Source organism: Myotis myotis, unplaced genomic scaffold (genome assembly GCF_014108235.1).
Source record: "Myotis myotis isolate mMyoMyo1 unplaced genomic scaffold, mMyoMyo1.p scaffold_m19_p_8, whole genome shotgun sequence".
Lineage (NCBI taxonomy): Eukaryota > Metazoa > Chordata > Mammalia > Chiroptera > Vespertilionidae > Myotis > Myotis myotis.
The window spans coordinates 34,211,415-34,235,933 of record NW_023416390.1 but is presented as its reverse complement, the minus strand read 5'-3'; the positions used below and the strand labels follow the sequence as shown (position 1 = coordinate 34,235,933).

The 24,519-nt window shown below is 47.3% G+C and overlaps 1 protein-coding gene across 1 annotated transcript in view; it reads left to right on the top strand.

Moving 5' to 3' along the window:
- The first annotated feature begins 1,897 nt into the window (after positions 1-1,897).
- The window catches only part of IQCA1 (IQ motif containing with AAA domain 1), a 117,483-nt gene continuing 94,861 nt past the window's right edge, over positions 1,898-24,519 (top strand). Inside the window, exons 1-5 of the mRNA XM_036320861.1 lie at positions 1,898-2,166; positions 9,539-9,863; positions 13,616-13,735; positions 17,071-17,262; positions 19,603-19,674. Coding sequence (XP_036176754.1) covers positions 2,156-2,166; positions 9,539-9,863; positions 13,616-13,735; positions 17,071-17,262; positions 19,603-19,674 — 720 coding nt within the window. The 5' untranslated portion in view covers positions 1,898-2,155. The remainder of the gene's footprint in view (positions 2,167-9,538; positions 9,864-13,615; positions 13,736-17,070; positions 17,263-19,602; positions 19,675-24,519) is intronic.

The following is a 24,519-nucleotide window of genomic DNA, read 5'->3' as shown; positions in this document are numbered from 1 at the left end:
GTTCAGAGGAGAGGGCCTTCACATTCTATTTGAACTGTACACCTTTTCCCTTTGATTGAGCCTGCCTTCGCTATCCACGGTGCCCCAGGCCTGCCGGAGGATGGAGGAGGAACTGGATCAAAGTCCGGGCCACGTCCTTTGCGGCGTGCCTTGAAGTCCCACGAAACCTCAATGGGATCACGGCAGTCACTTCTCGGAGTCCGGTACTCAGGCTCGTCGATGACCTTACCACAGCCTCGTTACAGGCTAGGTAAACTCATCTTTGCAAGACTCCACTCCTCACTGCATTCAGGAAGGAATATGAGAAAACTATCAACAGTGCTCAAGCACTGAGTTTCCAGTAAAACTTTTCAGAAACTCAATCTCCCGAATAGTACACACACAGGGCCATGCCCTCCGGGGTTCTAGCACATGGCAGTTGGAAAACCAGCCAAGGAGCCACCCCACACGTTGAGTAACAAGCAGGTGTTCCCATTCCGTAGAGATGGACTTAGGTGCAGAAATGTCACTGGAGCTGCTTCTAGTCACACTGTTAGGAAACGAAGGGTTGGCACTGGTTGTCTGACAGTTCTCATCGTCTGAAAGTCCATCCCTCCTAATAAAGCACCCAGTTGTTTTCCAATGAGCGATGGGCTTATAACTTGCCTGATTATGCTGTAAACTAGTGTGAGGGTGGCATCCAGCATCCTGAGACAGCTCCAAAAGATGGAAAGCCCATCAAGATTGATGATGTCACTAAGCCACTGGAACAATCAGTTGTGAAACAGCCTCACCTCTATTCTTGCTGTGAAGGGAGATTATAAAACTTCCTTTTGTCTAAGCCATTTGGACTCTGGGTTTTCTATTACTTGCATTTGAAAACATGTTGATGTACACATGAGTATCATATTTCCTGGGGGGTTTTCGTACTCTACCCTTTCATCTCACTTCTTAGACTCGTGTCTTCTTTCCATCAGAATTATGGGTGAGAATTCTCCGTATTTTGTCTACTTGGTTTCTTTCCCCAGGAGGGATATTCCGGAAGGGGGTGGGGTGGGGGTGAGATGGATGTCATTCTGTAATGCAGTGCCATTTCTGAAAGCTTTGGCATGAAGTTGTACTTAATTTTTTTGTTAGGTCGCTCCTTTATTTTTCGCTGGTTTGTACTTTTCTAGTCGTTGCATTATTCACTGTGGGGGAGGGGCTCTGTCACCCAGATTCCGTCATTTCTACATGGATTTTCTCACCACGCTCTTTTGGCTGCATGAGTTCTGAATGTATTCCTCTAGGAATTGCAGAATGTAAAATTTGCATATAAATCTGAACAGTTACAAAAAAAAAAAAAAAAAAAAAGAGCAAAGAAAGCAATCAGAGCGGCTTGCTAATAACGGACACCCACGTAGCTTTTCTCGTTTACCACGCACCTGCGGCTCGTTTTCATTAAGCCCCAGGAGGGGAGCGTCTGTGTTTGTCCAGTATCCCCAACCAAGTCTGCTCTTAGCTCAGAGCAGATGCCCAATAACGTTCTGAACGAAGAAATGACTGTTACTCTACTTTACAGGTGGAAAGGCTGAGGCAACAATCATTAGATGCCTTGTCCAGGGCTACATATCTGAAGGTAGATGAAAACGGGTTGACGCGCAGGCGGATGGGACCTGCGGCTGACCCGGATAAATCTCGCTGGGCGGGTCCTCCCGCGGGTCGGCTCCTCCCTGGGGCTCCTGAGAGGCCTGGGCTTCAACAGCTGATCCGCTGGCTCCTGCTGGGACTGCCCCAGCGTCCTTCGACGCAGTTGCCACGGAAACAGCAGCGGGCGGCGCAGGCGCATAGCGCGCAGCGGGGGCGGAAGCGCGCCAGGCCGTAGAGGAATGGCACTGCGCAGGCGTAGCTTCTCCGTTGCTAGGTTCTGCCTCGCGTCCAGACCGGTGGCTACGGTAAAGTTCCAGTAGCTCTGGGTCGCCGCGGGATCCATCCAATTCCCCTCTCTGTGGTTGAGCATCCCTGGCTGTCACCTTTCCTTGCCAGAAGTGCGAGGATATTCCCAGGTCCCTGCCCCTCCCTCCGGAAGGACCACCCCCTGAGCTCCTTGGTCCACACCCCTCCAGCCAGACCGGCCTTTAGGAGGACGACTGAAGAGTTTCCCAGCGGGCGAGGGAAAGAGGGAAAGTAACCAGCCATGTCGAACGCGTAAGTAATGGGTTGCTGGGCCATAGCCATAACGTGGGCTTCTCCAAACCAAAAGGTGGCTTGCGCTGCTTCTTTGCTTTTTTCTTCTCCCACCCTTACCCCTCCTTTTTACATTTTAGCAAATAAAGGTTCTCAGGCTACAGTATCAGCTTCTTGTGGACAAGGAATTTCATAGATCTTCCTCCTGCCCTGGCACTGCCTCTTCCTGGCCCCCTGGTGTGCTCCCTAGATCCTGCTGGTGTATTTTGTAGGAAGCAGAACCTCAGTACGTTGCCTGCTTTTTTGATAGTATTTCAGAGTAATACGTGGTGCTTTGTGGAAACACCCAGGTCCCAATATTAAGTCAGGAAAGATGGTTCCCCTTGGCTTTTCCCAAGGACACCAGTCAGGTAGCCCTGAAGAGCCCCAGCCTCCGGGGTCCCACTGCATCAGCACTTGCCCGGCGGCGATTTCCTTGGTCTTCGTAGTGACCACTTCAAACGTGTATTATAGTGCTGACTCTGGGTGCTGTTCTAAGTGCTTGAAATAGAATAATTTTCGATCTTCACAACACCCTATAATGTAGGAGCTGCTACTATTATGTCCATTTTACAGATGAGGAAACTTAGGCGCTAAGAGCCTAAGCACTCATATACAGAAAGTAGAGAGTGCCAACCCAGGCACTGTAGCCCCAGCCTGTGCAGTTACTAACCCTGGTTTCTCGGCATGGAAATAAGAGCAGAGAGATTGAGGGTGGGAGAGAACAGGAGTTCAGTTTCTGACATGTTGAGTTTGAAGTGCCAATTGGGCATCAAATGGAGATCAAGTCGGCAGTTGAATATTTAAGTCTTGAGTTCAGGAGAGAGGTCTGTCTATGAAATATAAGCTGGCAGCTGTTGGTGTATATGTGTGGTCTTGAATGAGGCATGGGGTGAGTGTAGACAGAAGAGAAAAAGGGTCTGAGGCAGGGGTGGGCAAACATTTTGACTCGAGGGCCACAATGGGTTCTTAAACTGGACCGGAGGGCCGGAACAAAAGCATGGATGGAGTGTTTGTGTGAACTAATATAAATTCAAAGTAAACATCATTACATAAAAGGGTACGGTCTTTGTTTTTTAGTTTTATTCATTTCAAACAGGCCGGATCCAGCCCGCGGGCCGTAGTTTGCCCACGGCTGGTCTGAGGTCTAAGCTTGGTTCCTGTGATGGAAAGAGGTTGGGGACAAAAGGAGAAACTGAACAAAGGGGTTAAAATCATGCTCAGTGAGGAAGAAGCGAAATCATGGTGCCTGGAAGCCAGGTGAGGGGGAAAATGTTTCTCAGAGCAGGTAGTAACAGACTGTGAAATGCTGCTGAGACAAGTTAGAGGAAAACTGGGAAATGACCATTTATTTGGCAGCGTGGAGTCCAATGGTGACCTTGACCTTCAGTGGAGCCATGGAACAGAAAGACTCCCTAGAGTGAGTGCAGGAGAGAATAGGAGAGAAACTGTAGACAGTGAGCACAGCTAAGTTTTTAAGGAATTTTGCTGTAAGTGGGTGGCAGGGAAATAGGACCGGGAGACAGACCTTTTTTAAAAGATATTTTTTAAAGATAGGAAACAATAGCCTGTTTGTTCATTGGAGGGAATGGCCCAGTGGTCAAGGAAACAGGATGCTATGGGAGGAGGAGGGAGCAGCAGGTGACATCCTGTTGGAGGGGGCACAGGACCAGTCCAGGCCTTGGCTTCAGATAGAGGAGTGTTTATCACGGTGAAAGGGCAGGCGGAGTCTCGGTAAACATGCAGCGCAGTGGGTGGATGCCTTGGAGGAGGCCTGGAAAGATGGTGTAGATGGTAGACAATGGCAACACTGAGGGGCAGTGGGCCATACCTTCTGATGAAATGGGGTTCAAAGCTGGGGAGTGTTGGGGGAGGAGGGAGAATGGTCTGGAGGGGGCAGTAAGGAGCAAGGAAGGCCCTTGACCCAGTTGCTGGTGGGGAAAAGGGAGCCCTTCCCCCCTCCCCCCTCCCCTCCCCCCCAGAGGGCCACTGTGTCCTTAGGGGACAGCCAGGCCTCCCTTACAACAAAAAGGCTCAGGGAATATTCCAGAAAGAGAATTCACAGCTAGATAACAGTGGAAGAAGTGAAGGTTTGTCGTGTGTAATAGAACTTGGTGAGAAGTCCCATTTTGCAGTATTTAGATTTTCTATCGAAGTCCACGGTATGCCTGAATATTCATGCCTCCTCAGCCCCACACCCCTACTTCCAGTTTAGGAACACTGCCAGGCTATGGATATTACAATCTGGTCTTTTTCAACTGTCATATTCAGTCTCCTCCACCCGCAGTCCCCCTGACTTCAGTATCTGTAACATTTCTAGGTCATATGCTCAAGCCTGAAACCAATCATGTACTTAAACAATTCTAAGTAGTCTCCTGGATAAAATAGTTCCTTCTCTTTTCAAGGCGCATGTAAGATTTCCAGAACACTCCCACATCTGCTCTCCCATCCCGCAGTAATCCTTCGGGGGGCCCGGGGCAGGCGTCCGTATCCAGCGTGAGGAAGTCAAGGCAAAGGAGGTTAAGTGACCTGCCTGAGAGCAACTACTCAGGAAGCAGGTTCTGATTTTCAACTTGGAGCGCTTTTGCCTTTAAACACCACTTTGCCATATCCAGGAGAAACAAAAACACATGTCCACGCAAAAACGGCACAGGAATGCTCCTGGCAGCGTCAGTCACAGTAGCCAGAAGGCAGAGCAACCCACGTGCCCAGCGGCTGATGAACGGATTCACAAAATGTGTCGTGTCCATGCAATGGAACGCTAGTCAGCAATAAAAAGGAACGAAGCACTGAGACCGGCTACAGCATGGATGAACTCTGAAAACACTGTGCCAGGGTGAGGCGCCAGCCACAAAGGACCACCTAGCATCCGATTCCACTTACGTGTAATGTCCAGAATAGACCAGTAGAGCCAGAAATTAGATGAGTGGTTGTTAGGGGCCGGGGAGATGGGAATGATGGCAAACAGGGAGTGACTGCTAACGGGTACAGGGTTTCTGTCTGGAGTGATGAAACTGTTCTGAAATGAGGTAAACGTGATAGTTGCTCAACTCTGGGGATATACTAAAAGCCACTGATTTGTACACTTCAAAAGGGTGAATTTATAGTATGTGAATTATAGCTCAATAATGCTCTTATGAAAAAGTCATCTCTCTGCATCCCTTATCCCAGTGGTTCTCAACCTTCTGGCCCTTTAAATACAGTTCCTCATGTTGTGACCCAACCATAAAATTATTTTCGTTGCTACTTCATAACTGTAATGTTGCTACTGTTATGAATCATAATGTAAGTATCTTATATGCAGATGGTCTTAGGCGACCCCTGTGAAAGGGTCGTTCGACCGCCAAAGGGGTCACGACCCATAGGTTGAGAACCGCTGCCTTATCCAATGTGCTCTTCATGGGCACTGCCTGGAGGATGCTGCGCCTGCCTCCTGGCAGCGAGGTGGAATGAGGCTCAAGCCGGTCTGGGGTTGAGGGGGAGGTGGGGGCACCACAGGCTGGCCTGGCTGAGGCCCAGTGTCCAGGCATCAACCAGCAACCTTTGTCTGGTCTCTCCAACAAGGGTCAGTGGACAGACAGTGGGTGAGGAAGAAGGGGCTGCTGTAGCCCAAATAGCAGGACTTGAGGGCTCAAGCCACCAGGATGGCCTTTGGCCAAAAGTTCCAGGGAGGGGTCGGCTCCGCCACGGCCCTGGAAGGGTTTCTGCTTCTCTGACCCTGGGTGAATTTGGACGAGGCCCTGGCTGGGTCTGCTCTGAAGCAGCGTCTAGGTGCTCTTAAATTCTAGGAGTGTTCCATTCTGTTCATTTGGCTGTGGTTCCTCTGGTGGAAGCCTCTTCTACCCAAGATCCCTTGCTGTCGATGGGTTTGGGGCTTTGTGGGGTTCAGGTCACCCCGCCAGCTTCCTATGCGCGCAGTATCCTTAGCTATTGCACAACCTTAATGCTTACCAGTGTGTTCAACGCTTTGAAGTCTGATAAGATGCCTTTTATCATCAACTCCACCCCCCTCCCCCAACACAGAAATTATGACTAAAATTATTTCTAGAGTCTGCAGTGTATGATTGCCCAGTTCTTGGTCATGTGAAGTCTGTGTGTCAGGCTCAGGAGGCTGCCTTCTTTATTTGGTCTCTCAGGGCAGGAGCAGACATTGCCTTTTGTCTGCTCTGCAGCTAGCATTCTGGACGTTTCTTCAGCTTTACTCTGGGTTTTAGCCACATCTTGCTACTTTGCTGTACTAATTGACTTCTTATATTTTTGTTACTGATTTCCTTAGATTTTGCAATGCACAAGCAGTCGTTTACAAGCAGTTTTTAAAATCTTTTCTATGAATCCCTTTCCTATATGCCTATCCTTTAGACTTCCGTTTTTCTAGGTGTGTTTCTCGGCCGAAATCATTTTTGGTCTCTGGATTTAGGATGTCGAAGCAGTCATCGTCGTCTAATCTCTGGGGTGTTCAGATAATGCTCTTAATCGGGCACGCATCGGAAATTAAAATTTATTGGGCATCTTTAGGCATCTGTGGAAGTCATCTCTGGTTTTTACCATCCTGTCACTGCGTTTAGTTCAGCCTGACGGTTAACTCTCCTGAGTTCCTGCGATGACCCCCTCCTTGGTCGCAGGGAACGGTTCTTTTGATCTGGCGCCCTGTTCTGTTTGTTAAGTGGAGTTTCAGATCCAAGTTTAAACAGCATTAGCCTGTAATTTCCTCCTGTAACGTTGTCCTGACAGGTTTAGGCTCTTCTAAACCCTATTTAGTCCGCAGAACGCACCGGCTGGGTTTTCTGTTTTCTGTGAACGTTTGTTGAGCCTGTTGGAATGCGCAGCCCGTGGCCTCGTCAGGTCGGGGAGGGGAGCCCCTTAGGCCTGCTGCCCCCTCCCCCAGGCCGAAAGTCTGGGCTTCTTTGGACCCTACGCAGTTTTATATTCTCCGGGCAGACATTTGATAAGCCTCTGTATATTCTGATCCACGGTGCGTCCGGTCCCTGCTCACTCTGCCTCCTCCCCTCCTCTGCTGTTTGCTTGCCTTTTTGAGGCCTGACAAGCAGAAGTGCCAAGCCGCCCCGACGTTTTGAACAGGCAGGTGACATTGCTGCTGTTACTGGTCTTTGTGGGCTTGTTTCCGGTAAACAGCACTGGTTTCTGGTCCCGCGTGATGGGTGGAGTGGAACGTCCTGGGCGAAAGGAGATTCTAACTTTCTGACGATCAGCTTCTCTTTCCTGACAAGCTCGCCAAGCAGAGTGCTCTGCACGGCCACGCTTTTAAAACATTTCTAAGTTTGGAGAAATCGGGCACGTGAACCCTGTGGCTGGAGTGCCAGGGGCAATATTCAGTATCCAAGCTCCCTGGGAAAGGGGCAGGGGTGGAACTGTGGGGTGTTGGGAGCCATAAATCTGAGTTTTCGTGGTGTCTGCCCATCCAGGCAGAAACCACAGCTGTGCATTAGTGGTGGCAGTGGCTCCCTCATTTCTGGTAGATGCCGAGGTGGGTCAGTGTGGATAGTGGTCTGAGCTTACATCTCGGGGACCGGAGGTGCAACACTGGCCCCGTCACTCAGGAGCAAGCCGTCTCCTTCCCCCGACCGTGGTGGGAGTGATAGGAGCCCCCTTGGGGGCATGTCGCCAGGATGACCTGTAGGACAGAAGGTGGCAGGTGGTCTGAGCTCAATCAGTGGTGCTCACAACTCTTTACTCATAGGAAAGTGCAGAGCACGCGTGAGGAAGGGCAGACAGTGGGGCCAGAGCAGAGCAGATGGAGGGGATGCCTCGCAATGACCTTGGGAAGGTAGAGGAGGGGCCCCCAGTGTAAAAAAGTAGATTGAAGGAGCATGTTTATCGCCACCTCCTCTCAAATCACCTCCAAAATGGCAAAAAAAGATTTAAAAGGCTGTAAACGCATGAGGGCCAAGGGGACACTGGAGCATTTGACAAGGGATGTCAGGAAAATGTAGGAGGAGGGAAAGGAGGCTGAATGAGAAAGGAGAGGCAGGGCAGAGATCGACAGGGGCCAGCAACCTGGGAGATAGCAAGCCAGGTCTGGGCAGAGCCCTGGGAAGAGGGGAGGAGGTCCGGTCCTTCTCAGCGGGGCTGGGCGGGTGAGGACTGGCTGCAGATCTGTCTCAGGGACTTCAACCCAGAGCAGCTCTGGGCTTCTCATCAGGCAGAGGAGGCATGTGCAGGCGCCTGGGGACACCAGGCCTAGGAGAGGCCAGACTGAGCACAAGGGGGAGTGAGAACTCTCAGCCCCCTTGACCCACTTGCTCTGCGGGCAGATAGACACCTGGACAGACATCAACATTCTTGGGTCCTTCTCTTCTCCAGGAAGTGGCCAGGATCCTGCCCAGCCCTTCACCCCCAGGTGAAGCCCACTAGTTGATAAGCTCCTTCCCAAACACACCAAACCTCAGTTCGCTTTTCAGTCCTGATTCTTAGATATTATACAAAGCCCAAATCACCCAAAATGCCTTATAAAACATTTCTGCCATGAATGGCAAAGTCCAGACAGGAAGAGAATGACGCAATCAGCAGCAAAGGGGACTAATGAAGGGACCGGTGACAAAGGTGTGAGCTGAGTCCAGGGAAGCCAACCAGGGGTAGTGTGGTGTCCTGGGGTTGGCAACGCCGGGGCCCTCACCATTCCGAGCCTTTGGAGGCTCCCAACTGTGTTGTCTCACCCAGCTGCAAGCTGGGGCCAGGGAGCCTGCTAAGGCAGTCCTTAGAGGTCAGCCTCCCAGCCATCGTCTGCACTGTGCTTGTCACTCTTCATTATGTTTGCAAGGTTCCTGGTTGGTGCTTACAGCTGTAATTCACTCATTTTTCACTGCTGTGTGGTAATCTATTGGTGAATATACTGCCATTTATGTCCCCGTCTCTTGTTGATGGACACTTGGGTTATCTCCAGGTCTTTGCTATTATAGAGAAATGTTATTGTGGTCATTCTTGATGCAGATTTACAAGTTTCTCTGCAGTGTAATTGTTCCTCCATAGTGTGTGCACGTGTTCAATTTTCCAAGAGGATCCTGAGTTACTTTACAAAGTGGTTGGTCCAGTTTATACACCACCATCTCCATATATGGACAAATCAGTTAACTAGCTTCAACACTGGCTTTATAGGTATAGTATATCAATAAAAGGCTTCTTTATTTCTTTGATGATAATAGTAGAAGTGGTCATATCTAACAATCACATGTACATCCAAACAGGACATAAATTACCTAAAGAGCCTGTGACTACATGCAGTGTTCTGAGCTCACACTTGATGATATTACCTTTTGTTATCCCAGATGCCCAGTCCGTATGCCTGACAAAGTCATTGTTGCTTATTGCATTATCTGGACTCTCTGTCTTTTCTCAGAATGTACAATGAGATGTGGCATCAGACCCAAGAAGCCCTCAATTCTTTGCTTGATAAAGAGTCTCAGAAGATGGTAGAGCCACACAGAAATCAAGTTTTCATCTTCCAAATGTTAGCCACCTTCTACATAAAATATGTTCAGATCTTTAGAAACCTGGAGAATGTCTATGACCAGATCGTTCATCCGCAGAAACGAATACTGATCCGGAAAATACTGGACGGAGTGATGGGTCGCATCCTGGAGTTGAAGAACGAAATGGTTGAACTGGAATTAACTGAGTTCCACTATTTTGATGATATCTTACAGGATCTAAAGTTGGCTCCTGTAAGTACTTGGCTCTCTTTTATTATTAGTTTCTTTTGGTTTTAAATAAGATGTGCAGTCCTGTGACCAATATTCTCCAGGCTGTCTAGACAGATTTACTTGCTATTTGTGGTGTTGGAAGTTGAAGCACAGCCCTTCAGTTCCACCACACTGCCGTGGGCCCGGCCTGGGTTTCCTTCTTTTGGGGCACAGTCTTTGGGTCTGTTGGACACTGAGGTTATTGTCATCTTGTCATCATGGTGTCTGTCCTGGCCTGTTGGAATGGAGCAGGCTGACCCCTTCCCAGATACGCTGTGGTGCAAACCCTCCCATTTCCATCAGCCATGTCCCTACTCTGTTTCTCAAGGAAATCTCTCTCTGGCTTCTTTTCCATCATCTTTTAGATGAGCAGCCTTGGTTGCAGGTTCCCTGTTCCCAGATGGATGCATCTCCTCCATTGTTTGGGTCATTGGTGACTCAGAGGATGTGTGATAGTAGATCTTCAAGCCTTAGGCACCAAAGAAGGGCTCCCGGCTCCCCCTCCCTCTCTGAGGCCCTGGAGCTCTCCCACCTGTGGCCGCAATGTCTTCCTGTGAGCGCTCTGCCCCTGGACTACCCTCTGACCTTTGCTGCCAGACTCGAGGGTCTCTTCTGACACTCTGTCTGGCTAGGTCTTCCAAGGGCCAGTGGGTCCCACCCTTCAGCTTCATGCCCGTGAGCTCAGGCTTCATTGTGAAAGGAACGATTTCCCTAACGTAAAGATAAAAGGAGAAAATGTTGAATTTTCTACATGGGGTTTAATGTTTCTTCCTTTTGAAAATATTTGGGCCTCCTTAAAGGTTGTGTTTCTTTCTGGGATAGACTTTCCTAGCATTAGTAGTGCATTTTATCAGAATGGCCTAAAGACTGAAGAGAATAACTGAAATGAATGAAAATGTTGAAGATCATTTGAAAACCTTCATGTTTATTGCATTTATTGATAAGAGCTTGAATTAAAGCTTTTTTAGGTCATGCACTTTACTCACCCCTGTGAAAATATCAAGAACAACTTAGGATAAACATGAAATAGTCATTCAGTCATATTCAGCGATTGAATTTATCAATTTAATTTTAAGGATATTAAATAAATATTCCCAAATTTAAGGAATAAGAAATTTATGTAATTTATATGGCAGGTTTGTTCAATTCATTCCCTACTTTTCTTACTACTTCCATCAGTACTCTTCTGCAGCTGGTTTATCTTCTTGAAGGCCATGGAATTAAGAGGGATGCTAGAACCATTGAGCATTGAGAGGGATGATGAATCCACTGAGCATTGAGACAGGTGATAGAGCCACTGGGCATTGAGAGAGATGATAGAGCCACTGGGTATTGAGAGAGATGATGGAGTCACTGAGAAGTTAGAGGGATAGATGATGGAGCCGCTGAGCATTGAGAAAGATGAAGAATAAGTGACATCTTTCTGGAAACCTTCATAGCAGGAAACTCTCAACAGTGTTTTCTGCCAGTCCTGGAAGATGTGGACTGACCATGTGACGACACTGAGATCCAACTGATTAGAGGGTGCATCCAACATCAGTTACATGGACTTCATAAACAGTGCCCTGATCAGGGAGACACACTCACCTCTGGAAACGTCTGTGGGGACTAGTCCTGTATTTCAGGGTGGAAGCCCAGACCAACTAGCATCCTTGATATTTGGGCTTCAGTGGCTCTGTCACCTGCATAGCCTGCAGGTCCTCTGTATTTGGGGGGCCAGCACCCAACTAAGGTCCTCTATGTTTGGGGGGCCAGCACCCAACTATTTGATGGGACCTGTAGAACCAGGAGACTTCCCTAATAGGAGGGGAGAGGGGAGAGAGAGAGACAGAGAGACAGAGAGACACAGAGAGAGACAGAGAGAGAGGACACAATACTTGAGAAAAGTACAACACTTGAACATGTGCGGGGGTCCAACCCCAGCAGGTCCAGGGGTCCCCAAAGGTGTGGACGGAGTCGGCGAAGAAGGAATGACACGGAGACAGAGTTCAGTTGATCAGCAGCCTAGCCAGCATCTCTAGCCAGGATCTCCAGCCAAGTTCTGGTCTGGATCTCCAGCAAAGTTCTGGTCTGGATCTCCAGCCAGGTTCTGTCCAGGTTCTCCAGCCAGGTTCAGTCACCAGGTTCTAGTCAGGTTCTCTTGCCAATTTCTGTAGTCAGGTTCAGTCCAGGATCTTTTGCCATATTCTCTCGCTAGGTTCTGTCTCTAGGTTCTGAGGCCAGTTTCTGTCCAGGATCTTTTGCCATGTTCTGTCTCTAGGTTCTTCTCTAGGTTCTGTGTCTAGGTTCTGTGCCTCCTGGTTCTGTCTTCTAAGTTCTGTCTTCTAAGTTCTGTCTTCTAAGTTCTGTGTTGTTACATCTGTATTTATACCAGTTGATTCCAATCCTATCAATCTCTATTCCAAAGGTTAGGGCGTTTCTTATCTCCATTCCAGGGAGTAAAGATTATGTAGCTTAAGCATGATTGTTCGTAGTTAAAGTGATTAATTACCCGCCTGGCACTTAGTTAAGAGGTTTGATTCCCTCCCTAACTTCAGGGGAAAATCCCTACCTGGGGAAACAACCTTTCTCAGAGACCTTGGTTAAAACACATAGTGCCAAGAAGGTGAGCAAACATATTAAGAACAGTATGCCTTATATGCCAGGTCCCTTGAAACAGCAAGGATGGACCGGCTCCCGGCAAACATGCTTGCTAATAAATAAAATCTTGATAAAAATCACAACATAAAATAAAAATATAATCATTCTCCCCTGACTTGCCTTTGTTCCTGGACTACACTCACCCACTGGACCCTAGAAACGCATGCTTAATGCACCCCAAAACTCCATTAGCCTAAAGGTTTGGTTTTCAAAAACTTTTGCCACCTCCCAGAAGTTCTGGGGATCCCATCCCACTAAGTCCTTAAAAAGACACCTTTTTATGCTATAATATTTATTTAGGGGAAGGCCTGTTCAAAATTCCTGGTTAGGGCAGAGTGTGAGTTCACATCAGAATAGGGAAAAGGACAGTTAATCCTGAAAATCAGAACCTTAGATTTCCCCAGCCAACTGGTCTACCAGAAGGCAGCCAGCCAGGAGTGTCCAAGAGTATCCAACAGTGTTTCTCAATGGAGTTAGTCAAGGGCCCACCTAAGCCCTTTAATAGCCTTTGTACACTCCTGATTATTGAGCTCAGACTGCTAAATACTCATTTGACCTCTACTAATTTGAAATATTAGGTAATGTACATAGTGAAGAATAGAAGTTTATATTTATTAAATAAAAAACAAGTTTCCTAATAATGCAAATTAATTTTGTAAGTGATTTTTGTAATGGAGTAATTTGGGTAAAAATAAAACAAGTTATTTGATGATGCTAGTGATAAATTATTAGGTTTAACTCAAAGATCTCTACAGCTCAAGATTTTTCTATCCTAATTTGCATTATTATTCTAGGTAGACTGAGATGATATTACATTTCTTTAAAGAAATTCATTAGTTAATGGAAGCCTAACTGATATGAATTACTGAAATCTTACTGTAATGATTAAACAAGGAATATGGGTACAATTTTTCCTTTTGACTTTATTTGTGTCTCCTTAGCAGTAACGAACTCTCCTCACACCACCGCCTCATCGTCTCTGAAATGAGGATGGGAAGTCAAGCCTGTCATGTTCTTACTGTATATTTTACATGGATATGAGTCCTGGAATTGTGACAAAAATGCTCTTTTGCTTATTTTTTCTCTTTCTCTAGCAACAATTAGATATTCCCATACCCAAGTATTTTTTGAAGGAGAAGTTGGAAGTAATAAAAGGAAGAGAGAAAATCCTTGCTCAAATATTAGCGGAAACAGGATTAGACATACAAGAAATGGTTCGTATATCATCTTAACACACATTACTCTGTAGTAATCTACAAACTCTGCTTTTTATGCTCCTAATTGAAAAGCAATTAGATTATTTTTAGTGTGAGGAGAGCAGTACCTTTCTCCCCTTGTTACTCAGTATAGAAGTTTTTGGTGATTCATAACTATTATTTGTCAAGAACTTAGAAATGGAGACCAAAATATAATACACTGTTGGTTAAATCGGGACCTCTAAGATTGTGTAGATGAGCAACTCGGTTTAATTTTTTCATCTCAAATTCACCTCGCCTAAGTCAGAAGCTGAATGGTGTTCATATAAAATAATGGAGGGCTGAGATAACTTACACGGAACTCAAAAATGACTACACTTTCTAAAAAGCTGATTGACCTTCACAACCTCAAGTTCAGAGCGAACCAGACACTTTTGGCAGCTATGCCGCCCCTGCCAGTGCCAACCAGGGTGCCCAGGATGCCTCGCCTGTGCCATCTCCCTACACACAGGCCCCGTTGAGTACTGCCAGCCTGACTCCAGGTTCATGCTGAGTGGTGATGGGGCGAGATCACGTGTTCTGGGTTCACCAGCCTTATACTGTCTCTCGTTTTGAGTAGGTGAGCTGCTTCCTGGGCAGAGCGGGCTCCCTCTCCTCCCTCTGTCCCAGCCTATCCAAATGACACTCATTCCCTCAGGAATTCTTTCCTGACCCCCCCCCTAGTTGGAGACAACTCTCCTCCCCACGCCTGTCCCCTAAGTAACTGACCCCTCTTCCACATTGTACATTCCTGGAAGTAGGTCCCAGGGCTGACTTGCCTGGGTCATCTAGCCATCCTCACCCCTGGAGCCCCGAGTCTGCCCTTCAGTTCATGCTCAATCTGCATGAAGCCCTTCATTTAGTCACCCCTCCCATCCCCTCCTGAGCCCAGAGTACTGGCAAGCAAGCAGAATTAAGGTTGCACAGGGGAGCAGAGAAGGGAGATGACATTGCACATACTACAGGAAAACCCTAAAAATTCCTCTTTGCTGTTTCTCTTCCCCCTTCCCCCCAGTTCCTCTTCCTCTGTGTGGGTCAGCAACAAGGAGGCTCTTCCTCCCTCAGCATCCAGCCCTGACACTGCTCAGCTCTGGGTCACAGGTGCTCACTCTCAGCAAGATGCCTGGCTTCTGCGCAGCTGGCGTGGCTCAGTGGTTAAGCGTCACCTATGGTCCAGGAGGTCATAGTTCGATTCCCAGTCAAGGCAAATGTCCAGGTTGTGGGCTCGATCCCCAGTGTGGGGCGTGCAGGAGGCCGCCGATCAATGATTCTCTCTCATCATTGATGTTTCTATATCTCTCTCCCTCTTCCTTCCTCTCTGAAATCAGTAAGAATATATTAAAAAATAAAAAAGACTCCTGGCTTCTGGCACCAGCCCTGGGCATCTGACTGATGTCATCATGCCCTTCGGGGTCTCACTGGACCCCCACTCTCATCTTAAGTTGCCTATTTCTGGAAAATATATGCAATATATACCCCAAGAGGAATTCTGATAAATGAAAATGATTGTCCGCTCCTACATTTGTAACGCTTAATATTTACTCTCAGAGCCTCTATCTTTGTCGCATCGACTACTCCATCCCTTAGAAGTCGCCAGTAAGGACTGTAATTACCTTCAGAACAACAGACAGTACAGAATCTAAAGGAAATAAATACAATAAGAGCTAACGTTTGCTGGGCACCTGCTATCTGCTTAAGTGCTTTTACACACATCTTCTGACTTAAAGCCTGAATAACATTCATTCCAGTCTAACACGCGCTCTTTCATTATTGAAAATGTGTGCTCGCTGCAAAGGTGAAGGACGAGAGCTCACTGAACACAGAACTCTGGGGGACTGTTAGGTGAATTTGCTTCCTCTAAGGAACCCAGCCCACACTGAGGAGTGGTGACTGCTCTAGAGGAAGGAGGGGCCTCTCCTTCAAATGGGCTCCACCCCTTACTAACCAGGGAATGTGTGCAAATCACTTTACTTCTTGGAGCCTCATTCTCCTTCACCCTTAAGTGGCCACTGTAATGCCTGCCTTGATTGGATGAGGATGTGCATGGAAAGTGTCTGGCATCTGTAGGTTCTCAGTACATGTCCTTTTGCTGTCCTTCCTGTTCATACACACACATGTGCACACCCGTGCACATACACGCCATTACACGGAGAAGTGATGGCTCCGGGTGATGAATCGGAGCAGCCACACTTGGGACGTCAGTGTCTTGTGCTGTATCCTGATATCATGGCCACTGCTACCCTGAGGCCTGGACAAGGACTCAGCCTGGGCGTGGGTGGTTTTGATTCCAGTGGCCTCTCCCACCTGCCCCATCCATGTATGAGGTTCTGCCCAAGCCAGACCACATGCACAGCCTCCCCTTCCCTCCCAGGAAAACTGAAGGCCGAGGGCCTGAGCCCGCACTGGACACATGCAGGCCTCTGGGTGCCTCTGCAGCCTTGCTCTTACTCCTCTTTCCTCCAAAACAGCACATTCCCTCACCTGACTTTGCCTCCAAAGACAGCGTTGTACTGCACCAGCCCGTCATGTCTGAATGTTTTGAAATGCAAACTTGTAGATACTGGAGGACATTTCATATATGAAGTTAAAACTCCTCCAGTAATTCTAGCATTAGTTATGTTCACCAGATCATTCTGTAATGGATTTTAAAGTCAGCATTTTACTTCACGTGTATTTTATGTTTTAAATTCCCAGAGATGTGTTTGTTTTTTGTTTGTATTATGTTTTTTTAAAAATATGTTTTTATTGATTTTAGAGAGAGAGGAGAGAGAAATAGAAACACTGATGACAGAGACATCAATTGGCTGCCTCCTGAGCGCCCCCTACTGGAGATCAAGCCTGCAACCTGGGCACGTGTCCTGACGGGAATCAAACCCGTGACCTCTTGGTGCACAGGACAATGCTCAACCCCTAAGCCACACCAGCCAAGCTAGAGATGTGTTTTTAATTCATGGTTATACTATTAAGTTAATGAACATTGATAGCCATTTCACCTTTCATTAAATCCATTTTATTGGCATTCTTAGTATAATTTGCTGCCAACCTAAAATGTGGAGCTAATTAGTATTTTGTTTGGAATGGTAGAGGAAAGCTGAAGGGGTGCTTACATGTGGGACCACGGCACGAGTATGGCATCTTATCAAAATATACATAAGTCATGGGGAAGATGATTAGTAGTGAGCGGACGTCACACTCTTTATCAGCAGTTTGGCAACTCCGCAGGGTTGGGCTGGCAGTATGCCTGTGATGTTTCTGGGATCAGTTGGTATAGTTAACATGATTAACTATTGATTGATCTCAAATGTTTTTTGCAGAAATTATCTATAAAGACCATGTCCCTAGAACATGCTGTGAAATTAATTCAGATTGCGGAGAGGGCACGGCAAGGTCGCCTGAGAGCACTGTTCATGAAGCAGATCTTCCTCCAAGAATTCAGAGCAAGGCAAGCCAAGCTCGTTGGCGAGAAAATGGCAGACGTGGGGGCAGCGGCACTGCGGATCCAGAAGGTGCGATGGGATGGGGAGGGCTCTCAGTCCTGGGGATCCGGTGTCTGACACGCCAGGGATGCGTACCAGGGTGCAGTCAGCTCTGAACCTCAGAATTCCAAAATCTTACCTGTAGTAGAGCCGGACGAAATTCCAGAAAGATTGATTTTTCTTACCCTGGGGAAACCATTAACTAAGCTTGGTCCTGTTTTTTAAATGTTATTATAAATAGGTCTAGACATTTTCTTCACACGTTTTTGAAGTCATTGATAATTGTTGGAAAGAATGTTGCTGAAAACTCAGTGAGGATATAAATCTTTAATGACTTTTTAAAACCCACTGACACATGGACATACAGTACAGGAGGTGTTGTGCCCTGCAGCACGGTGCACACAGGGTCCCAGCGACCAGCGCCAGTGAGCGGGGCCTCGGTGCCCTTTTAGAAAGCGGGCCTTGAGGGTTCCTCCTCTCAGTCAGATTTATACCCTGTCATTTTTCAAATACAGACCACGTTGCTTATAGGAAAATGCAAAACACAGCATGTGACAAATTAGAATTAGGCTGGAGAGAAAGGAAGTACAAGGGCATGAGCTGGAGCAGGGAAGTTGGATGCTTGCCCCTTATTGTGTTTGAATGGCAGCGAGAGGCGGAGAAGGGTCAGATAAGAGACTATCTTCTGTCTGGTTTCTATGCAGATATGAAGTTGTTTTTGTTTTTAAATATATTTTATTGATTTTTTACAGAGAGGAAGGGAGAGAGACAGAGAGCCAGAAACATCGATGAGAGAGAAACATCGATCAGCTGCCTCCTGCACATCTCCCACCGGGGATGTGCCCGCAACCCAGGCACATGCCCCCAACCGGAATCGAACCCGGGACCCCTCAGTCCACAGGCCGACGCTCTATCCACTGAGCCAAACCGGTTTCGGCCAGATATGAAGTTTTAAATAAGCATTTGAATTCACAGCTGAGTTGTGCAGTTCAACGCTGCCGTTATATTTCCCCACGTGACTGCAGAAATTTTCTTTTGTAACTATGAATTAACTCCCTTAGATCTAGTCCCATGTTCCTGCAATCTAGAAGAAACCCAGATAGGGGAATCTCCCTAAGGACAATTATAGGCCATTTCTTCCCACCCCCAACTTTATTGAGATGTATTTGATATAGAACATTGTGCGCGTTTTAAGATATATGTCATAATTGGATACACGAATATGTTGTAAAACAGTGACCACAGTCAGGTTAACTCACACAGCCATCACCTCACCCAATTACCATTTTTCCTTATAGCAAGGACATCTAAGAGCAGCCCTTTTAGCAGTTTTTAAGGGTACAATACAGTGTCATTAGCACTAGTGCCCATGCTGTATATTAGATCCCCCGAACTTACCACTCATCTTATACCTGGAAGTTAGTGCCTTTGCCCACCTCCACTTACACCCCCCATCGCAGCCCCTGGCCACTACAAATCCACTCTCTGTTTCCGTGGGTTCAGTATTTTTAGAACCTAAAGCGAGATCATGCAGTATTTGCCTTTCTCTGTCTGACGCATCGCCCTCAGCATAATGCCCTCAAGTTCACCCATGTTGTCTCAAATAGCAGGTTTTCTTTCTTTTTATGGTTGAATAATATTTCATTATATTGTAAACCATATTTTCTTAATCCATTCACCCATCAACAGTCACTTAAGGTGTTTTCCTGTCTTGGCTGTTGTAAAGAATGCTGCAGTGAACGTGGGGGTGCAGATATCTCTTTGAGGTGCTGATTGTATTCCTTTTAGATCTATACCCAGAAGTGGGGTTGCTGGATCCTGTGGTAGTTCTGTTTCTTTCTTGTTTTTTTGGCGACCTCCATGTTATTTTCCATGGCAGCCACACCCATTTCCGTTCCTGCCAACAGTGACCAGGGTTCCCTTTTCTCCACATCCTTGCAGGCACCTGTTGTCTCTAGTCTTTTTTGTAATAACCATTCTGACGGGTGTGAGGCTGTTGCTGGGTGGATGGGGTTTGAGGTTAGCAGGTTTCCTCCCAGGGTCTTGGTGACTGTGGATCCAGTCTGGTCCCTGGGTGGAGGGGCTGCCCCCAGAACCCCCCGTTCAGTAGGGCGGTGCTGGTACAAGGGCCCACCTTAGGGTCCATGGTTGTGTCCTCAGACAGTGGTATAAACCGTTTCTGTGATTCGTTCTTTCTTAGAAATTGTGCCTCTGATGGCAGAAGAAAATGTATTCCATCAACACTCGCGTGCACAACCTTGCATGCACAGCCTGTCCTTTGGCACGTGCGTTTGTACGGCAGAAACAATAGGGTACTGTTCCCTTTTATGTTTTTATATACAAAACAAGTAACCATTTCTTTGTTTTTAGGTTTGGCGAGGTTTCCACCAAAATAAGAAAACCGAAAGAGAGAGACAAGAGGAGATGGTGTTCCTGGGCATGGTAAGTTCACTGACACACGCACACAACATGTGTCCGCTTTTCTGAAAGACAATAGCACCTGTACGTTTGAGTCTTCCTTCGCCAGTCTTCCTTGAGGGGCGAGAGGAAAGAAAAATAAACAACCAGTGACTGACGAACGTGGAATCACCTGTACTTGACAGAGCCTGCCTGGGGGGAGGGGAGCAGGGGTGTGCCCCGCACCCGGCTCTGTTAGAATCTGTGGACCGCCCCCCCCACCCCCCGCTGGATATGGACACAGGTGCTGAGCTGCTCACCACATGCTGTTCAGGCTGATGTCAGCAGTGCACTCGTCTTTATTAGTATTTGTGGTGACCAGGTTGCACTGACTTGCTGCTTCTGGGGGACAATGACTGACGCAGACTTGAAAGGGTGTGTTAGTTACCTACTGCTGCGTCACAAATTACCACCAACCGAGCAGCTTTCATACACAGGCGTGTTCTCTCGGTTGCCGTGGGTCAGGAGTCTGTGCTTGACTGGATGCCTCTCCCAGGCTGCAGTCAAGGTGTTGGCCGGGTTGGGATCCGCTCTGAGGCTCAACAGGGGGAGGATTGCTTCCCAGTGTGTGAGGTGGTTGGCAGGACCCCGCCCCTGTGGGCTGTCGGATGGAAGCCTCCGTTTTCCGGCCCACTGTTAGCCGGACACAGCCCCGGCTCAGTGCCATGGGGCCCCTCCATGTGAGAACTTGGTCACCAGAGCCAGCGAGGGAGAGATGCTACCTCTCCTGCAAACATCACAGAAGTGGCACGCCGCACGCTTGCCCTATCGGGCGGGTTAGCAGCAGGTCAAGGGGCACCCACACTCAGGCAGAGGGGAGGGCAAGAGGGTGTGAGCACCAGGAGGTGAGGATCATTGGCCCGTCTTGGAGCCTCTGTCTGTGCGGGGCGTTTCCTCCTTGGCCGGCATCCCCAGCAAAGGCCTCCAAGGAGGGCAAGGTGTGTCTGTGTTTCAAGTTATAATTGTTGACAGGAAGGTGAGGCGGGGCTCACCCGCACACCCGATGCGTGAGACCCACTCGGCCTTTCTGAACGGCAGTCAGCCGGCTGTGCAAGACCATTCGCATGTTTCCATCCTTCACCCCCAGTTCTAGTTCTAGCTTAAGGAAATTATCAGAAATAGGGATGTCTGTGCATAGAAGTTTCCTAGTGTCCTTTTTAATGAAAATTGGAAATAAACAATTCTGGTGTTCAGAGTAGGGATGTAGTTAAGTGATTTACAGTGGACCTACATTCATGTAGTACCACGCCACCATCAGAAACATGTTTATGACTGATTTTTGGTGGCCCAATGCTCAAAGTGAAAATACAGGATTTAGAATTATACACAACAATACGATTTCATCTAAATATATACGCACGTCCACACACACACGCAAAGGAAGAAAATATACCGAGTTCAGATAATGCTAATTTATTTATTTATTTATTTTTTGGTTTGGTTTTCATTAATCCTCACCCCAGGATAGTTTGCCCATTGATTTTTAGAGAGAGTGGAAGGAAGGGGGAGAGACAGAGACATTGATGTGAGAGAGACACATCGGTTGGTTACCTCCCACAGGCACTCACCAGGACCGGGCCAGGGATCAAGCCTGCAGCCGAGGTGTGTGCCCTCGACAGGAATCCAACTGGCGACCCTTCAGTTCAGCAGGGCTGAAGCTCTAACCACTGAGAAACCAGCTGGCGCTGTTCATTTTTTAATGTGGGGACTTTGAAATATTTTTTTGTCCATAATTGTCTGTATTGTCCTACGCGTTTGAATTTAGCTTCATTAACTGGGGGGAAAAGTACACATTTAAAAATAAAAGTAAATGGCCATGGAATATTATCAACTTTTTCTCCTCAGCCCTCCAAATTGTGTGGTGTATGTGGGGAAGTAGATAGGGAATGAGCTGACATTCCTCTACACCATCCTTAATAGACACGCAGATATGAGACATCACAGTAAAAACAATAGATACTTCCAATTTCTACTTTAAAAATTAAACTCACAGTCAAAGATTTAATCTCAGATAATCTAAGTTGAACATAAAATTTTGTGTTAGCAGCAGTTTTAATTCAACAATTTCCATTTAATTTAACCCAGCCTGCATTTGCTGACCATCTACTACGTTCATGCACCAGAAACTTAGGGAATGGCCAAACAATATTTTTTTCCATCTTGAAGCCTTAATATCTTATATTGGTCCCAGAGAAAGATAGAAAGTCTCTTATTATGATTTTTTCTGCTTTACTTTGTCATTTGTATCTGCTCAGCTCAAATAAAAAAATGCCTATTCATTTTTCAGCAGTGCAGAGTTTGGACAATATAAAGAGAGTAACTCATCTGTTTTCTATTAAAGGTGACTTTTCTTCCCCCTCTGCGTGTGCGTGTACGTGTGTATGTGTGTGTGGTATGCATGCTCATTGAAATTTTACACCATTGTGAAATATATGGATTCAATTTATTAAGAATGGTATCTTCTGCTCACTAGCTGATAACCATAAAAATTCATTACCCCAAATTGAAGACATGTTTCCAATTGAATGTATTTTCCACTCTATCACTAATTAAGATAGTGTCTGCTTGTTTTAAAATTTCACTTTTCCCTTATTTCATGTTGTTATATTACGCCAGTGAGGAAACCAGTGACTTATCTGATCAAAACTGTATATGCATCTGTCAGGGAAGCTTGGCATGTTTCCAGGGGTGACTATTTAGTAACTGAAACCAGAATTAGAGCAAGAAACATCATTATGCCATCATTCCACTCCCGGCCAAATGTTTTTCTTACCATTGACATATAAATTTTTTTTGATATTGCCATTTTAAATATTTATATTCTAAAATGTACAAAGGAAAATAAATAGCACTCTAAAAATTCATGTGCAGTTATTTTAATTGGCAGAGGCAATGGGGTGGATCAGGTAGAGGGAAACTTAATGAATGTCATACATTTCATTCTGTGGATCCCTTTGAAATAATTGGTCCTACAGTCATGGCCATCATATATTCTGTGTTAGCCTGAAGCTATCACTGTTTGCATTATAATGAACACTGGGGGGGCGCGCAGTAAAGAGAAAGAACTGTCACCGCGAAATGCATCAGTGGGACCCTCACAGCACCGCAAAGGCCTGCTCACTTTCAGATCCCAACGCAAAGCAAGCCGGGTGCTAGGTTGTTTTTAGGTCAATGAATTAGACTTATTTCTTACGAACAAATCACCCCCAGTAGGTGCTGGGGCCCCGGCACGCTCCCTCCAGGGCTTCCTTTGGGAAGGCGGGTGCAGCGCCCAATGCTTCCCCAGCCCTCAGCACCCATGGGCTCCTCTTTGGAAAGGGCTGTCAAAGCTGAAATGAGCCAAGAATCAAAATGAAACGCTTTCATGGTTGCACATTAATATCAACCAGAAGCCATGGTGTCCAGCCGGCCATGTGCATTATGGATTACTAGAGGCCCAGGGCACAGATTCATGCACCAATGGGGTCCCTCGGCCTGGCCTACAGACATCCCCCGAGGGGTCCCGCAAGGAACCCTGCCCCCTGCTGCATGATTGGGGCTGGGGAGAGACCATTGGGGTCTGATCGGCCGAACCCCAGCAGCAAGCTAACCTACCGGTCAGAGCATCTGCCCCCTGATGGTCAGTGCGCATCAGAGTGACTGGTCAGATGGTCAAACGAACAGTCGGACACTTAGCATATTAGGCTTATGTTATATAGGATAGTTGGCTCCAAATGACATTTGATAGAAAGAAATTTATTCTCAATGAACGGGTATGCCATGATTTATGGGATTTTATTTTGCTTTGTTTTAGATTTTTTTTTTAATGTCTTAAATGCAAAAGAGCCATTCCCTAAATGTCCCGGGGGGAGGCAGCACCTTATAAATGAGTGGCTGTCTCCACCACAGGTGTTGAAGGGTTTGCTCCACTGTGTTGACAAGGAAGCAGGCAGCCAGGTGGCCAGCTGGGGGCTTTGAGCGACACCCCTGCCCTCCCTGTGAGCCTCTGTCCCATCTGCTGTAAGAGCAGGACAGGAGAGCCGATAGGGCTTCGGGGGGGGGGGGGGGTGACAAAGACACCCTTCCAGGAGTGGCGGCTGCTGTCGGTCATCGTAGAACATCAGTGTGTTGTCATGATAACGGAATGATGTCTACGGTGCAAAGTACCAAGAAGTGTGATAACTTTTCTGTGTTGCAGAACATGAAACACTTTAGAACAAGTTGTTGCATCAAATACGCAGGCCACTGGCTTCCAAATAGGAAATACCTGGGCCTTTGTGATTCAGGCATTGCAGTGGAGCTGGAGCAGCGCAGGCCCGAGTCTAGCATGCAGCTGAGCATCTGGCTGCCAGGGAGGTGCCCAGGGTCCCTAAGGCAGCAGGTGCTGCCACACCGCACCCTGTGTGTGCTGCCCGGGAACGGCCTGCAGACCAGGCTGGCTGTGATCCCGGTGCAAACATGTGGGTCTCCGACAGGCAGAGCCAGGCGATCAGAGGGTCAGGGGGACCCTGAGTCATCTTTGGGAACTCAAAAGCCCACCTCGAGAGGTTTTAAAAAAGGAAAAGTCACTGTTTTGTTTTTTCTGTTAAGTGGGATTTTACAGTCTAGAGACGTGGAAACCTGTAGTCTGACATGAGGTTGTTTTTGTTATTATTCCTCTGCTCTCTTCTCGCCCGGGTCTCAGGTCATCAGCAATTCAGTGATGAAGGTATTCTCTCCCTCTTGCCTCCTGACCCCAGGATTCCTACAGGCACGTCCTCAAACAGGGCGTTTGCCCTAATTCATCTCCACTTAGGCCCGCAGAGTCCTTTCAAGGACCACGCAGAGTGGTTGAGGCCGAGAACTCCAGAG